The sequence below is a fragment of the Somniosus microcephalus genome, chromosome 1 (genome assembly GCF_052327205.1).
Source record: "Somniosus microcephalus isolate GS21.2 chromosome 1, FLI_Smic_1.0, whole genome shotgun sequence".
Lineage (NCBI taxonomy): Eukaryota > Metazoa > Chordata > Chondrichthyes > Squaliformes > Somniosidae > Somniosus > Somniosus microcephalus.
The window spans coordinates 40,168,427-40,186,301 of NC_140987.1; the positions used below are offsets into that span (position 1 = coordinate 40,168,427).

The 17,875-nt window shown below is 49.5% G+C and overlaps 1 protein-coding gene across 1 annotated transcript in view; it reads left to right on the forward strand.

Annotated features, from left to right (window-relative positions):
• Positions 1 to 8,786: 8,786 nt before the first annotated feature.
• The window catches only part of spcs3 (signal peptidase complex subunit 3), a 41,324-nt gene continuing 32,235 nt past the window's right edge, over positions 8,787 to 17,875 (forward strand). Inside the window, exon 1 of the mRNA XM_085978098.1 lies at positions 8,787 to 9,043. Within this exon, the coding sequence (XP_085834224.1) occupies positions 8,901 to 9,043 (143 nt within the window). The 5' untranslated portion in view covers positions 8,787 to 8,900. The remainder of the gene's footprint in view (positions 9,044 to 17,875) is intronic.

Sequence of the window (17,875 nt, forward strand, 5' to 3'; positions counted from 1 at the left end):
GTGAATGTTTAAGGTGGTGGATGGGGTGCTAATCAAGCGGGCTGCTTTGTCCTGGATGGTGTCAAGCTTCTTGAGTGGTGTTGGAGCTGCACTCATCCAGGCAAGTGGAGAGTATTCCATCACACTCCTTACTTGTGCCTTGTAGATGGTGGAAATGCTTTGGGGAGTCAGGAAGTGAGACACTCGCCGCAGAATACCTAGCCTCTGACCTGCTCTTGTTGCCACAGTATTTATGTGGCTGGTCCAGTTAAGTTTCTGGTCAATGATGACCCCCAGGATGTTGATGGTGGGGGATTCAGTGATGGTAATGCCGTTGAATGTCAAGAGGCGGTGGTTAGACTCTCGCTTGTTGGAGATAGTCATTGCCTGGCACTTGTGTGGCGTGAATATTACCTGCCACATATCAGCCCAAGCCTGAACGTCGTCCAGGTCTTGTTGCATGCGGAAATGGACTGCTTCATTATCTGAGGAGTTGTGAATGGCACTGTACACTGTGCAATCATCAGCGAACTTCCCCATTTCTGACCTTATGTTGGAGGGAAGGTCATTGATGAAGCAGCTGAAGATGGTTGGGCCTAGAATACTGCCCTGAGGAACTCCTGCAGCGATGTCCTGGGGCTGTGATGATTGACCTTCAATCACCACAACCATCTTCATTTGTGCTAGGTATGACCTCAGCCAGTGGAGAGTTTTCCCCCTGATTCCCATTGACTTCAGTTTTACTAAGGCTCCTTGATGCCAGACTTGGTCAAATGCTGCCTTGATGTCAAGGGCAGTCACTCTCACCTCAGCTCTGGAATTCAGCTCCTTTGTCCATGTTTGGACCAAAGCTGTAATGAGGTCAGGAGCCGAGTGGTCTTGGCTTAACCCAAACTGGGCATCAGTGAGCAGGTTATTGGTAAGTGCTACTTGATAGCACTGTCGATGACACCTTCCATCACTTTGCTGATGATTGAGAGTAGACTGATGGGGTGATAATTGGCCCGATTGAATTTTTCCTGCTTTTTGTGGACAGGACATACCTGGGCAGTTTTCCACATTTTCGGATAGCTGCCAGTGTTGTAGTTGTACTGGAACAGCTTGGCTAGAGGCACGGCTAGTTCTGGAGCACAAGTCTTCAGCACGATAGCTGGGATGTTGTCGGGGCCCATAGCCTTTGCTGTATCCAGTGCGCTCAGCTGTTTCTTGATGGTGGGGACCTCAAGAGTAGGCCTAATGTAGAAAACATCCCAAGGCATCCCACAGAGGCAGAAAAGATGGTGAGTGGGAGCAGAAGGTGAATTAGGTAAGGTATATAAAAAGGAAGAGAGTAGCTAAAGTAAGTTCTGGTCCCTTAGAGGATGAGACTGGGAAATTAATAATGGGGAACAAGGAAATAGCGAGACTTTGAACAAATATTTTGTATCAGTCTTCACGGTAGAAGACACTAAAACCATCCCAATAATACATAATCAAGGGGCTATAGGGAGGGGGGAACTTAAAACAATCACTATTACTAAATAAAAAGTACTCGGTAAAATAATGGGACTAAAGGTGGACAAGTCCACTGGACTTGATGGCCTGCATCCTAGGGTCTTAAAAGAAGTGGCTGCAGAGATAGTGGATACATTGGTTGCAATATAGCAAAATTCCATGGATTCTGGAGAGGTCCCAGTGGATTGGAAAACCGCAAATGTAACGCCCCAATTTAAGAAGGGAGGGAGACAGAAAGCAGGAAACTATAGACCAGTTAGCCTAACATCTGTCATTGTGAACATGCTGGAGTCCATTATTAAGGAAGCAGTAGCAGGACATTTAGAAGTCAAGCAGAGTCAGTATGGTTTTATGAAAGGGAAATCATGTTTGACAAATTTGCTGGAGTTCTTTGAGGATGTAACGAGCAGGGTGAATAAAGGGGAACCAGTGGATGTGGTGTATTTGGATTTTCAGAAAGCATTCGATAAAGTGCCACAGAATAGGTTACTGCACAAGGTAAGAGCTCACGGGGTTGGGGGGTAATATATTAGCATGGATGGATAGAGGATTGGTTAACTAACAGAAAACAGAGAGTCGGGATAAATGGGTAATTTTCCGGTTGGAAAACGGTAACTAGTGGGGTGCCACAGGGATCAGTGCTGGGGCCTCAACTATTTACAATCTATATTAAAGACTTGTATGAAGGGACTGAGTGTAATGTAGCCAAATTTGCTGATGATACAAGGATAGGTGGGAAAGCAAGTTGGGAAGAGGACACACAGAATCTGCCAAGGGATACAGACAGGCTAAGCGAGTGGGCAAACATTTGGCAGATGGAGTATAATGTGGGAAAGTGTGACGTTATCCACTTTGGTGAGAAAAAGAAAAAAGAAAATTATTATTTAAATGGAGATTACAAAGTACAGAGGGACCTGGGGGTCCTTGTGCATGAAACACAAAAAGTTAGCATGCAGGTACAGCAAGTAATCAGGAAGGCAAATGGAATGTTGGCCTTTACTGCAAAGGGGCTGGAGTATAAAAGCAGGGAAGTCCTGGTACAACTGTACAGGGTATTGGTCAGACCACACCTGGAGTACTGCGTACAGCTTTGGTCTCCTTATTTAAGGAGGGATATACTTGCATTGGAGGCAGTTCAGAGAAGGTTCACGAGGTTGATTCCTGAGATGAAGGGGTTGACTTACGAAGAAAGGTTGAGCAGGTTGGGCCTATACTCACTGGAGTTTAGAAGAATGAGAGGTGATCTTATTGAAACATTTAAAATACTGAGGGGGCTCGACAAGGTAGATGCAGAGAGGATGTTTCCCCTCATGGGGGAATCTAGAACTGGGGGCATAGTTTCAGAATAAGGGGTTGTGTTGTGTATGTACCTTTAAGGGAATGACTGGTCTCAAACTGCAGTACCGGCAGTGACCACCCCTGTATAAAAGGCCCTAGCAGGCTTCTGTAGTTTCAGTTTCCAGGTTGTCTCCATTCAGTAAAGACTTGTTATAATCAACTCCTGCAGTCCGTGTCTCAATTATACACGGACATAATACTGGCGACGAGCAGATACGAACTTACCTACAATCTGCACCACCTCATGGGGATCCATCCCTGAAGCGAAGTTATCAGAGGTCGAGGCCAGAAGGAAGAAACAGTAGAAACGGGCGTCAACCGTGGGCATCCGCCTCTGAGTCACTGGAGTTGAAGATTTGTAGGAGAGGCTGTCGAGAGCGGGGCTTGGTTATCCTGTCAATGGTGCTTCAGCTAATCGGGCTGGTGGCAGGTAGTACACTGATCTTTCCTGGGCTGCGGCGGTCTAGAGTTCGAGCGGGTGGCTTGCAACGGGGCCGAGCAGCGTTGTCGGGAAGAGGAGAGAGAGGGTGGAGCACACTGGGCGCGGTTGGTGCTACGAAGCCGGGAAGCGTACAGACCCGAGAAGAGGGAGGCAAGAGTCCTGCAGGCTTGTTCCGACGACGGGGAAATAAAAAAAATTAAAATTAAACGCGCAAAAAGCCGCGAGGAGCTGCAGTTTGCCACGGAAACCGCGGAGAGCGGCGTTAGCAGCAGCGCGGGGGGAAGTGCGCGAAGACCATAGGGCGTCGCCATCAAGGCATAAAACGCCAGCAACAGCGCTAGCAACAGCGGAGAAGACAAAAGTGCGGGAGGCGCCATTTTGTTAAATCGGGGAAGAAGGCAAAGCGCGGGAGGCGCCATCTTAGATTTTCAAGATGCCAAAGACTGGCGATATCACTGCCTTCGATAATGCAATAGAAGACTGGACCACATATGTGGAAAGAGTCGAGGTATATTGCGAGGCAAACAAAATAGCCGATGAGAAAAAGGCATCGGTATTGCTAAATTTAATGGGCGCAAGAACGTACGGCCTATTGCGGGACCTGATTACTCCAGCCAAACCGAAGGCGAAGAGTTTTAACGAAATTGTTGCTATCCTACAGGAACACCTAAATCCTACACCGCTGCTGATAACAGAAAGATTGAAATTCCACAGGAGAAATCAGCATAAAAATGAGAGCAATGCTGATTACCTTACGGAACTACGCAAGCTATCAAAGCACTGCCAGTTCGGAGCAGGACTGGCAGATACCTTACGGGACAAATTTGTCTGTGGACTCCTGAGTGAAGGAACCCAGAAGAGGTTACTTTCAGAGAAAGAGCTGACGCTAGATAAGGCTTTCAGCGTGGCAGTATCGTACGAAGCAGCAGCAAGGGGAGCTGCGGAAATACAACAAAAGCCACAGGAATACGGCACCCACGAAATGACACGGGGATTTGCAAAATGTTATCGCTGTGGCAGAACAAACCATGACCAGAAGGACTGCTGGTCCAAGGACAAAATATGCAGGCAATGCGGAAAGATGGGACACATTGCACGAGTTTGCAGGTCTGGGAAGAAGACCAACGACAACAAAAAGGCTACTAAGGAACCGTACAGGAAAGTACAAAAGATGACGGACAGTAGTTCCGAAGGCCAGATGAGCGATAGTGAATCCGGGAACAAGAGACTAAGCTGTCTCAAACTTCACAACGTAATCGCAAAAGAGGATCACCGAACCATTTGGGTCACCCTCACGATAGCAGGGTCCCAAGTCAAAATGGAATTGGATACAGGATCAGCTCTAACCGTCATGAATCGACGAGACTACGGGCAGCTATTCTCACACATACCCTTGAGAGAGACATCCATTGTCTTGAGGACGTATATGGGGCAAAAAGTATACCCCAGAGGAAAAATAAGGGTGCCTGTCGAATACAACGGCAAGAAAATACGGAAATTGTATCTCTACATTCTGCAAGATGGTGGACCACTGTTATTGGGACGTGAATGGATCAGAAAGATAAGTTTAGACTGGCACTCCATTCAGGCACTGACGGTGGCTGGTAAAAAGGATGACGACGTCACTCCTGGACGATTGTCAACAATCTTAGCTGACGCCAAAGAGGTATTTCAACAAGAACTGGGCACTCTTAAAGGCGTAACCGCCTCGATAAAAATAGAGGAGAATGCAATTCCCAAGTTTTTCAAAGCAAGACCGGTACCATATGCAATTCGCCCAGCCGTCGAGGCGGAGCTGGAGAATGCAGGCGTGTTATCTAAGGTAGACTGGAGCGAGTGGGCGACACCCATCGTCCCTGTCATGAAGAAAACGTTAAACAATAAGTCTGAGGAGCCAAGGAAGGTTCGCATCTGTGGGGACTTCAAGGTGATGGTGAACCCAGTCCTTCATACAGTACAATATCCTCTTCCAAGGATAGAAGATATCTTCGCCTCACTATCTGGAGGGAAGCGTTTTACAAAAATTGACCTAGCACAAGCATATTTGCAGATGGAGGTTGAAGAATCCTCTAGGAAGTATCTCACGATAAACACTCACAAAGGTCTTTACCAGTATAATCGACTGGTATTCGGAGTAGCATCAGCTCCGGCGATATGGCAAAGAGCGACGGAACAAGTCCTGCAAGGGATTCCGGGGACTCAATGTTACTTGGACGACATCCTAGTGACAGGTGAAGATGACAGTGAACACCTTGCCAACCTAGAGCAGGTGCTCACTAGACTACGTGAACATGGGCTACGAGCCAATCGCCCCAAGTGCGAGTTTTTTAAGAAACAGATATCGTATTGTGGCCACATGATTGATGAAGAGGGGTTGCATAAGTCCGCTAACAAAATTGAAGCGGTAGTTTAAGGCTCCAGCGCCTGAAAATGTGTCGCAACTGAGGTCATTCCTCGGATTGGTGAATTACTACCATAAGTTTTTGCCAAATTTGTCCACAATTCTGCACCCACTGAACGCCCTACTACGAATGGGAGTAGCATGGAAATGGAGCGATGAATGTAAGCGGGCCTTTCAGAAGAGTAAGGACCTAATCACTTCTACAACCCATCACTACTGATAAGACTGGCATGTGATGCGTCTCCCTATGGCATTGGGGTGGTACTGTCACGTAAATTCCTTGATGGTTCAGAGAGGCCGATAGCTTTTGCGTCACGCTCGTTAACTTCAGCCGAGCGTAACTATGCCCAGGTTGACAGAGAGGCCCTCAGCCTGGTGTGGGGGGTGAAGAAGTTCAATCACTACCTGCACGGTCAGAAATTTACTCTACTAACTGATCATCAACCTCTCGTCTCCATTTTCAACCCTCAGAAGGGCATACCGATAATGACGGCACAACGGCTACAGAGGTGGTCCCTTTTCCTAGGGGCACACCAATATGACATCGAGTACAAAGGAACTAAACAGCATGGGAATGCTGATGGATTGTCGCGCCTACCGTTGCCGACAGTGGAAGAAGATCTGGCAGTGGATCCAGTGGAGTTATTCCACTCGACTATAGTCGAATGTCTCCCGGTGACGAATGCAAACATAGAAAAGGAAACACGAAATGACCCAACACTCTCCTGGGTCTATGATTTAACGGTGAAGGGATGGCCAGCACATGGCGAACCACTGCTGCCAGCATTCTCGCCGAGAAGAGAACAGCTGTCAGTGTGCAGAGGAACCTTGATGTGTGGATCCAGAGTAGTAATTCCACCCAAATTGAAGGATAGAGTGCTCAATGAGCTTCATGAGGGTCATCTGGGAGGGGTAAAAATGAAGAACTTAGCCAGAGCGTTTGTGTGGTGGCCGGGAATCGATAGAGAAATCGAAGAGATGACCAAGAGCTGTACAGGATGCCAGAAGGTCCAAAACACCCCACCACAAGCCCCTCTACATCCATGGGAGTGGCCCTCATCTCCATGGCAAAGGGTGCGCATTGATTTTGCTGGTCCCTTTATGGACTCGATGTTTTTAATTGCGGTGGATGCACATTCAAAGTGGCCAGAGGTAATAAAAATGTCCTCAACCACCACAGAAAAAACTATCACAGTCTTACGAACCATATTCGCCAGGAATGGGCTGCCTGAACAGATTTGCTCTGACAATGGACCACAGTTTATGTCTGAAGAGTTCCGGAGGTTCTTAAAGAACAATGGTGTTAAGCATTACACATCCGCCCCATATCATCCAGCCACTAATGGATTGGCCGAGAGGTTTGTTCAAACATTCAAGAAGGCTATCAAGGCAATGTGTAATGAAGATATACCCCTACAACACAAGGTGGATAACTTCTTGTTTGCCACATGCGGTTACCAACCAAACTCCAGCCATGATGTTCTTCAATCGAAGATTACGATGCCGCTTGGATTTGGTTAAGCCAAACGTCCGAAGAGATGTGAAGAACAGGCAGTTTCAGAATATGAATGAAAGGCCGACCAGGAGTTTTAAGATAGGTCAACCAGTTATGGCCCGGGACTACCGCACAGAGAAATGGCAGCCAGGAACGATCTGTACACAGCAAGGACCTCTAATGTATACCGTGGACGTTGGAGAGAGCATTGTAAGACGCCATGCTGACCAGATTCTAGAGTCACTGGAAAACGTCAACTCCACACCACGATCTGATACACCTGGCAATGAAACCGAAGTACCAATGGCATCTACCGCAGAATCGGTGATATTGGAAGCAGACGAACCAAACAACGACATTGATCCCGACTCAACCTTGCCAGAAGAACCTGATACCCCAAAGAGGCGTTATCCAGACAGAATCAGGAAGCCTCCTCAAAGACTGAACTTATAATTGCTTAACTTCAACCAATGTATCTAGCAACCGTAATTGTAATTAGTTATTATTTAGTTGTTAAATGAATGTTATGTACTGTTTATCTAAAAGGGGAGGAATTGTTGTGTATGTACCTTTAAGGGAATGACTGGTCTCAGACTGCAGTACCGGCAGTGACCACCCCTGTATAAAAGGCCCTAGCAGGCTTCTGTAGTTTCAGTTTCCAGGTTGTCTCCATTCAGTAAAGACTTGTTATAATCAACTCCTGCAGTCCGTGTCTCAATTATACACGGACATAATAGGTTGCCCTTTTAAAACTGAGATGAGGAGGAATTTCTTCCCTCAGAGGGTAGTAACTCTACCCCAGTGAGCTGTGGAGGCTGGGTCATTGAATATATTTAAGGTGGAGATAGACAGATATTTGAACAATAAAGGAAGGGTTATGGGGAGCGGGCAGGGAAGTGGAGCTGAGCCCAAGATAAGATCAGCCATGATCTCACTAAATGGCGGAGCAGGCTCGGGGGGCCAAATGTCCTACTCCTGCTCATATTTCTTATGTTCTTATGTACATACGGTGCGGGGGGAGAGGGGGCTCCGGGCCTGTACACACAGTGCAGGGAGGGGGCTCAGGGCCTGTGTACACGGTGCGTGGGGAGGGGGCTCCGGGCCTGTGTACACGGTGCGGGGAGGGGGGGCTCAGGGCCTGCACACACGGTGCGGGGAGGGGGGGCTCAGGGCCTGCACACACGGTGCGGGGAGGGGGCTCAGGGCCTGTACACACGGTGCGGGGAGGGGGCTCAGGGCCTGTACACACGGTGCGGGGAGGGGGCTCAGGGCCTGTACACACGGTGCGGGGAGGGGGCTCCGGGCCTGTACACACGGTGCGTGGAGGGGGGGCTCCGGGCCTGTACATACGGTGCGGGGAGGGGGTGCTCAGGGCCTGTACACACGGTGCGGGGGGGAGGGGGCTCCGGGCCTGTGTACACGGTGCGTGGGGGGGGGCTCCGGTCCTGTACATACGGTGCGGGGAGGGGGGGCTCAGGGCCTGTACACACGGTGCGGGGAGGGGGGGCTCAGGGCCTGTACACACGGTGCGGGGAGGGGGCTCAGGGCCTGTACACACGGTGCGGGAAGGGGGCTCCGGGTCTCTACACTCGGTCCCCAGCCCTTTTGCCCGGGCCCTGGTTTCCCGGCGGCGCCTGCCAGTGGCGGGACCGGAAGTGCGGCCTGTCCGTCCGCTCTCTGCTCCGCCGCCGCCTGAGTCTTGCCGTCGGTGGGTCGCTGTGCGGGCCGCTCGCTGCCGTTCGGTGTCCAGGATGAACACGGCGCTGTCCCGGGCCAACTCGCTCTTCGCCTTCTCGCTGAGTGTGATGGCCGTGCTGACCCTCGGCTGCTTCCTCAGCACCTCCTTCAAGGAGCGCACCGTCCCCGTCCACATCCAGCTCTCCAAAGTCATGTTGTGAGTAGTGAGGGAGGGAGGATCTGCGCTCCGGCCCGGGGGGCTCCTGCCATTGCTGTGCGTTCGGCGGGTGGGAGAGGAGAGAGGAGGAGGGGGGTGACAGGGACCCGGGGGCAGAGGTCGGGGTCCGGGGGGCTGCTGTGTGTTCTGCTGGGGGTGGAGTAAAGGGAGACAATGGAGAAGGGGACACAGAGTGGTTGGAGGAGGAGTGAGTCTGGGCGGGGGGAATGAGAAGTGGAGGGCGAGGGTTGGGGTGGAGGGAGGCTGGGGCGCTGAGGTCTCGGTGTGGGGAGCGGGAGCGGGAGATATGGGTGGTGAGAGGCAGAGAGTCTTGTGGGGGGAATGGTAGTGGAGAGGAGTGGGTCTGGAGGCCGATGGAGTAGTTGGGGAAGTATGTGGGGGGAGTGGGGAAATGGGGCTCTTGGCCGCTGGGGAAAGAGAGAAGGGTTGAGGCAGGAGGAGTGGGGAGATTGGGCGGGGAGGGAGGTTGGGGAAGGATTGAGGAAGTATGTGGGGTTGAGGCTGGAGAGGAGGTGAGAAGGGGCCTGGGGGAGGGGTTCAGAATGAGGGGAGATGGGGTGGGTCGGGTCGAGGGGAGATGGGGCGGTCGGGTCGAGGGGAGATGGGGCGGGAGGGTCGGGTCGAGGGGAGTTGGGGCGGGAGGGTCGGGTCGAGGGGAGATGGGGCTGGAGGGTCGTCGGGTCGAGGGGAGATGGGGCTGGAGGGTCGGGTCGAGGGGAGGGGAGATGGGCTGGAGGGGGAGGGGAGATGGGGCGGGAGGGTCGGGTCGAGGGGAGGGGAGTTGGGGCGGGAGGGTCGGGTCGAGGGGAGATGGGTGGGGAGGAGTGGGGTGAGAGTTTGGGGGGGAAGGGGTGGTAATGGGTTTGGGTGATGTGGGTCTGGAGTGAGACCCTCCTCTAATAACTCTCCTGCACCGAAGCCCCTGGGTGGGGGGGGTTGTGTCTCGATTTAGATTTAATTTTTCTCGCCAGAATCCATCCTCTCCTCCCGCCGGTCGCCCTTTTCTCTGGTCCTTTCTCAATCTCTTTGTTTCTTTGTACCGCTGACCATGTTTTTTTTCACCCCTCCTTCTCTCTGCTGATTGTCTTTGTACAGAGAGCCTCTGTCCATGTGCTGAAAGATTGATTGCTTCCCTCTATGTAATTTTCTCAATCTATCTGGTGCTATTTTGTTGTGTTTCCTGTACGTGTTCTTTGTATCACCGCACACCTTCTGCCTGTCCGCTGAATGTTTCCACTGGGCTCTGGTGTTTTACACGGATCCCTCAGCCTTTCACACCCCTGTATTCTCTGCCTCGTTTTCCTGATATATATTTATCTTCTCTCTGGGTTTTTTCCTCGATTAATTTATCTCTCTTCACCTGAATGCTTGCAGAGTGCTTACTATGATCTGACCTATCTTGCCGTTGTGAAAAATACATAAGATAGCTCTGTGCACCTCTCTTTGTCGTTGCATACTTTATAGCGACTTGCATATGCGTAAAATATATCTCTATTTAAAAACTGATTTAACGAGTGGAGTTCCCCCAGAGATTTGTAAACTGGGTTGAAAGTTTGTGTCTGCCGTTGCTCTGTGCCATATGGTAACGCTGACCTTCCTGCATCGGGAGTGACAACCTTTGCTGTAGCGACTTAACACGTGTGTGTGTGGAAACTACAGCCGCTGCTGTTGTACTTTGGCAGATTTTAACCAGAGCTGCAGTTTTATTTTTCTCAACGTGTCGTGGTTCGTCTTCAAAGGATAACTGCGGTTTCATTTCCGTTGTGGTACCTGCCAATCAGTGTAGTCCACGTCTACACGAAGCCAGCAGCAACGCTGCAGCTGCTGTTTGACCCACATGGAGGTTATTACCCGGGTTTGATGAAAATAAAATGTAGTGATAACTGTTCAGCCTAATACTGTACTTCAGTTTGGTTAATTATTTAAAAAAAAAAACACCCACGAATGCACTGGCCAAAAGTGTCCCACATATTCATAAATCTAAATGATATGGTGTTCTTGCAATTTATTTTTTTAATGGTCGTTCTTGTTTTTAAAAGAAAAAAGTGCAAAGGCTGCACATTTGAAACGGGAATAGAATTTTCAGGCTGTTTGCTTGCCGTGCGCCTTAATTTAGCAAGCAGCAACATCAACAACTTCTCTTTATATAGCGCCTTTACCACAGTAAAACGTCCCCATGTCGCTTCACAGGAGTGTTACAAGACAAAAAAAGTGTTTATATAGCCAAAAAGCAGCACATTTGTGTCACCTCTCGAGGTCTCGCACAAAAAGTTACCTATGAATCTTTGACAGAAGTTTGAGCTGTAGCTGGGGGTATATGAGGGTGAATGATGTCAATTTGAAATGGAGGACTTTACTAATGCTTTGACTGCAGTGTGGTTCTTGTGATGTCATTGACTCTTCAGTTGGGAAAATATGGAAAAATGGACGTTTGTGAAGTTGATATGTTCTGCATGGTATAAACTCTCTTCACTTGTCAGTAATGCAGAATAGCTAAATTCAGTTCAAAAGTTTGGGTTGTCACCAGTAAAACCTTTTTGATGGCTGACTATTTTGAATTTAACCTCTAATATTAAAATCTACTGTACATTGGTGTTCTGTTCCACATTACAACAGTGACTACATTTCAAAAGTACTTCATTGGCTCTAAAACGCTTTGGGACATCCTGAGGTCGTGAAAGGCACTATATAAATGCAAGTCTTTCTGTCTTTCACAGGCTGTATGATGTGTGTCTGTCCTCCATGCCTTTGTTACCTCTAGACTTGACTATTCCAACGCACTCCTGGCCGGCCTCCCACATTCCACCCTACGTAAACTTGAGGTCATCCAAAACTCGACTGCCCGTGTCCTAACTTGCACCAAGTCCCGTTCACCCATCACCCCAGTGCTCGCTGACCTACATTGGCTCCCGGTTAAGCAGCGCCTCGATTTCAAAATTCTCATCCTTGTTTTCAAATCCCTTCATGGCCTCGCCCCTCCCTATCTCTGTAATCTCCTTCAGCCCCACAAACCACCCCCCCCCCCCCCCCCCGAGATATCTGTGCTCCTCTAATTCTGCCCTCTTGAGCATGCCTGATTATAATCGCTCCAACCTTTGTTGGCCGTGCCTTGTGTAGCCTAGGCCCTAAGCTCTGGAATTCCCTGCCTAAACCGCTCCGCCTCGCTACCTTTCCTCCTTTAAGACGCTCCTTAAAACCCACCTCTTTGTTTGACCAAGCTTTTGGTCTCCTGCCCTAATTTATCCCTATGTGGATCGGTGCCAAATTTTTTGTCTTAAAATACTCCTGTGCAGCGCCTTGGGACATTTTACTACGTTAAAGGTGCTATATAAATACAAGTTGTTGTTGTACTCTCCCACCATCCCAGTTATTTTGAAGCTCCACTGGCTTTCCATGGCCGCCCTCTTCAATTTCAAATCTCTCCACAGGAGCGTCCTTCTACCTTAGCGATCTCCTCCAGATGTATGTCCCTCTGCTGCTCTCACCAGCTTACTCCTTGGCCTTCATTCCCTCATCGACCACTGTATCCCATGCCCTCAGCATCGCCACCATGTCACTTTGTCCCTGCTCTCAGAACTCTCAAGGACCCTCTGTTCAACTATGCTTTCACCTCAGCCACCCTTTTTCTCTCTCTCTCTCTGCTGCAGTGTCTGTTGTGTTATAAGCATGCAAGACGTTGTATGTGTGCACTGGTTTTACATAGGAAACATAGAAGATAGGAGCAGGAGTAGGCCATTCGGCCCCTCGAGCCTGCTCCGCCATTCATTGAGATCATGGCTGATCATCCAAATTCAGTACCCTGTTCCTGCCTTCTCTCCATATCCCTTGATCCCTTTAGCCTTAAGAAATATATCCAACTCCTTCTTGAATATATTTAATGAATTGGCCTCTACTGCCTTCTTTGGCAGAGAATTCCACAGGTTCCTCTGGGTGAAGAAATTTCTCCTCATCTCTGTCCTAAATGCCTTACCCCTTATCCTTAGACTGTGACCCCTGGTTCTGGACTCCCCGGCCATCGGGAACATCCTTCCTGCATCTAGTCTGTCTAGTCCTGTTAGAATTTTATAAGTTTTGATGAGATCCCCTCTCATTCTTCTAAACTCCAGCGAGTACATAGATGCAATGGTTTTTGCACTAGTGTGCTGTCGTGAGAATGGAGTAAGCGGGAGAATCAAGAGTCAGAAGCAGTTGTCGAAAGGAGGAATTTTAGGGGAAAGCGTGTTTTGGATGCATGGCATAGGTGGGCATCAGAGAAAGCTTCCTATTGGCTTCTGTTTTTGGTGGTGGATGATGAATGAGGAAGGCCAAAGGAACGTTTACAATTGAATGTGAAACTAGTTGCAGATAGCATGAGGTCAACAAACCATGAGAAGCTTCCGTTTGTTGACCTGCAACTTCTAAAGAACGAAACTGTTATAAGCATAGGAACTATAACAACTTATCTTTAAAGCCCCTGCCACTAGTGGAAAGATCTACCTGTCATGTCTATTTAAATCTGGATATCTCTGCCACTTTTAATCGCTTTAGCACTTTGAAAATGGTGTAGAAATTGATCTACAGGAAACTCTCGTTTAAACGACACCTAAATATCCGGAATTCTCTATTAACCGGCAAAATTCTCACTCCGAAAACAACACCTCAATAACCGGCAATGTTGCCGAGTCCAAGTCTCCTGTGGTGGCCGAGTTAGTCAGTGGGGGTAGTTCTCCAAACTGCTACTACTCGGCTTCTTGGCGCTGTCGGAAGTCCGAACACCTCAATAACAGGAGTCTGACTCTTTGTTAAAAATAGCCTCGGTAGATAACCCTCTCCGTCATCCGGAATTTTTAATCAACCGGCACCATTCCGGTCCCGTCGGTGCCGGATACCAAAGAGTTTCCTGTATTTACAGAGAGCATATACTGGAGTGAAGGGGTAAAGAATGTATTCCTAGCTAATTTAGTGGTACCTAAGTTTTCTATTGAATTTGTTGTAATCTAGGGTATCGGCGTCATGTATATGACAGATTCATTGCAGTCACAAAGGGCACGTCGGATCACCTTGTCATGTGTCTCTCCATAACATTGGTGTCAGTGGAATGGGTGTGCTTTTGACTCTAGACATGGTCATCCCCAACAAGAAAAAGCCCAACCACTTTCCCCAGCCTTCAATAGCACAGCATTCACCGCATCCCCCGACATCTTGCGGGTCACCATTTACCTGACGCGTTAACTGGACCAGCCATAGGGACACAGTGGCTCAAGGAGCAGGGCAGAGGCCGGGTGTTCTGTAACAAGAGGCTCATTTAGTGACACCTCAATGCCTTTCCAACAGCTACGCAATTCAAGCGATGAAACGACTCGCCACTCGCTCGGATGTTTCTCCAATCGGGAGTTGTGACACCATCCAGGACAGAGTAGTCTGCTTGATTGCCCATGCCACTGGAGTTGATGAGCATTCTAATCTCCCAAGTACCCCATCAAGTCACACACTATCCTGACTTAAACATGTATACCATTCATCCATCATTGCTGAGAATTGTGGAATTCTCTACCCCAAAGGGTTGTGGATGCTGAATCGTTGAGTATATTCAAGGCTGATCGATAGATTCTTGGAACCAAGGGGTATGAAAATCAAATCAAATCAAATCAAATCAACTTTTATTGTCATTGTTAGTGCACAAGTGCAGTACAATGAAATGTAGGCTTGCGGCTCCCGAGAGTGTACATTTGGATTAAGACATTTAAACATTCAACATACATTTGGCTTGTAGTATATTAACATAAACATAACCATAATAAAGTGCATTGGCAGATGTGCAGGCTTTAGAGTTTATTTGTGGAGTTCAGTAGGATGACAGCCCTGGGAAAGAAGCTGTTCCTAAATCTGGTCGTACGGGTGCGAATGCATCTGTAGCGTCTCCCAGATGGCAGGAGGGCGAACAGACTGTGGCTGGGGTGGGTAGGGTCTTTGATGATGGTCCGTGACCTCCGTAAACAGCGTTTCTGGTATATGTGCTCTATGGTCGGTAGCCGGGTGCCGGTAATGCGTTGGGCAGTTTTGACTACCCGCTGCAGGGCTTTCCGGTCATAGTAGCTACAGCTGCCATACCATACTGTGATACAGTTTGTCAGGATGCTCTCTATTGTGCAGCGGTAAAAGTTAGAGAGGATCAGGGGTGACGGGTTACATCCCTTCAGCCTCCTTAGGAAATATAGGCGCTGCTGGGCCTTCTTCACCAGAGAGGAGGTATTGAGGGACCAGGAGAGGTCTTCCGTGATGTGGACTCTGAGGAATTTAAAGCTGTCCACCCTTTCCACCACAGCCCCATTGATGTGGATGGGGGTGTGACTTCCGCCTTTGGACTTCCTGAAGTCCACAATGATTTCTTTGGGAGGGGAAGTGGAATTGAGGTCGAAGATCAGTCAGTCATGATCTTATTAAATGGCGGAGCACGCTCGAGGGGCCGTATGGCCTACTCCTGCTCCGAATTCTTATGTTCCCTACCTAATACCATTGTGGGAGCACAATCACTAAGGATTGCAGTGATTCAAGGAGAGAGGGAGTGAAAGGATTTGGGTGTATTGTGCATAGATCACTAAAATGGGCCTATATTGTTTGGAGTTTAGAAGAATGAGAGGCAATCTCATTGAAACGAATAAAATTCTTGAGGGCTTGACATGGTAGATGCTGAGAGGCTGTTTCCTCTGGCTGGAGTCCAGAACCCGGGGTCCTAGTCTCAGGATAAGGGGTCGGCCATTTAAGGCTGAGGTGAGGTGAAATGCCTTCACTCAGAGAATTGTGACTCTTTGGATTTCTCTACCACATAGGGCTGTGGATGCTCAGTTGAGTATATTCAAGATTGAGAGCGATAGATTTTTGTGCACTAATGGAATCAAGGGATATGGGGATAAGGTGGGAAAGTGGAGTTGATGTAGATCATCAGCTATGATCTTATTGAACGGCGGAGCAACCTTGAGGGGCCATATGGCCTACTCTGCAACCTCGAGGGGCTGTATGGCCTACTCTGCTTGGAGGGGCCGTATGGCCTACTTTGCAACCTCGAGGGGCCGTATGGCCTACTCTGCAACCTCGAGGGGCTGTATGGCCTACTCTGCAACCTCGAGGGGCTGTATGGCCTACTCTGCCTGGAGGGGCCGTATGGCCTACTCTGCAACCTCGAGGGGCCGTATGGCCTACTCTGCAACCTCGAGGGGCTGTATGGCCTACTCTGCCTGGAGGGGTAGTATGGCCTACTCTGCCTGGAGGGGCCGTATGGCATACTCTGCAACCTCGAGGGGCCGTATGGCCTACTCTGCAACCTCGAGGGGCCGTATGGCCTCCTCTGCTTGGAGGGGCCGTATGGCCTACTCTGCAACCTCGAGGGGCTGTATGGCCTACTCTGCAACCTCGAGGGGCGTATGGCCTACTCTGCCTGGAGGGGCCGTATGGCCTACTCTGCAACCTCGAGGGGCCGTATGGCCTACTCTGCAACCTCGAGGGGCCGTATGGCCGCCTCTGCAACCTCGAGGGGCCGTATGGCCTACTCTGCAACCTCGAGGGGCCGTATGGCCTCCTCTGCAACCTCGAGGGGCCGTATGGCCTACTCTGCAACCTCGAGGGGCCGTATGGCCTACTCTGCAACCTCGAGGGGCCGTATGGCCTACTCTGCAACCTCGAGGGGCCGTATGGCCTACTCTGCAACCTCGAGGGGCCGTATGGCCTACTCTGCAACCTCGAGGGGCCGTATGGCCTACTCTGCAACCTCGAGGGGCCGTATGGCCTACTCTGCAACCTCGAGGGGCCGTATGGCCTACTCTGCAACCTCGAGGGGCCGTATGGCCTACTCTGCCTGGAGGGGCCGTATGGCCTACTCTGCAACCTCGAGGGGCCGTATGGCCTACTCTGCAACGTCGAGGGGCCGTATGGCCTACTCTGCCTGGAGGGGCCGTATGGCCTACTCTGCAACCTCGAGGGGCCGTATGGCCTACTCTGCAACCTCGAGGGGCCGTATGGCCTACTCTGCCTGGAGGGGCTGTATGGCCTACTCTGGTCCTATTTCTTATGTTCTTAAAAGCTAGTGCACAGGATTGGAATACAAAAGTGGGGAAGTTGTGCTTTTGTTGTGCAGAGTTTTGGTCAGACCCCATCTGGAGTACTTTGTTCAGTTATACAAACTGAACCTCAGAAAAGATACGTTGGCCTTGGAGGGGATACAGCGGAGATTCACCAGCATAAAGGGTTAAATTGTGAGCAGTGATTGCATAAACTGGGTTTGTATTCCCTTGAGTTCAGAAGATTGAGGGATGATCTAATTAGGGTCTTTAAAACGATAAAGGAATTCAAAAGGTAGATACAGAGAGACTCTTTCCTGTGGTGGGGGAAATCCTGAACATGGGGACATAATTAGAGCCAGGCCATTTAAGAGTGAAATCATGAGCACTGTTTCTCACAAAGGGAATCAAAAATCTCTCTCCTGAAAAGGCTGTGGCTGCTGATTCAATTGGAATTTTCAAGACAGATGGATAAATTTATTTTAGGAAAAAGTATCACGGGATATGGAGTAAAGGCAGGGAAATGGAGTTGAGGTACAGATCAGCCATGATCTAATCAATTGACAGAACCGGCTCGAGGGGGCTGAATGGCCTACCCCAGTTTTGTTCCGAGCCTAACTTCTTGTAGATGTTTGGAAACTGTCCCATCATTTCCAGTATCCTGAGTTCCAATCCGGCCCTCACCGATGGGATGAACTTCTCCTCTGTCTCCTGCCTGTCAACATCTACACCCAATAAGTTTGGATAGTCTTGGCCCAGTGCCAGTGGGCCGAAGGCA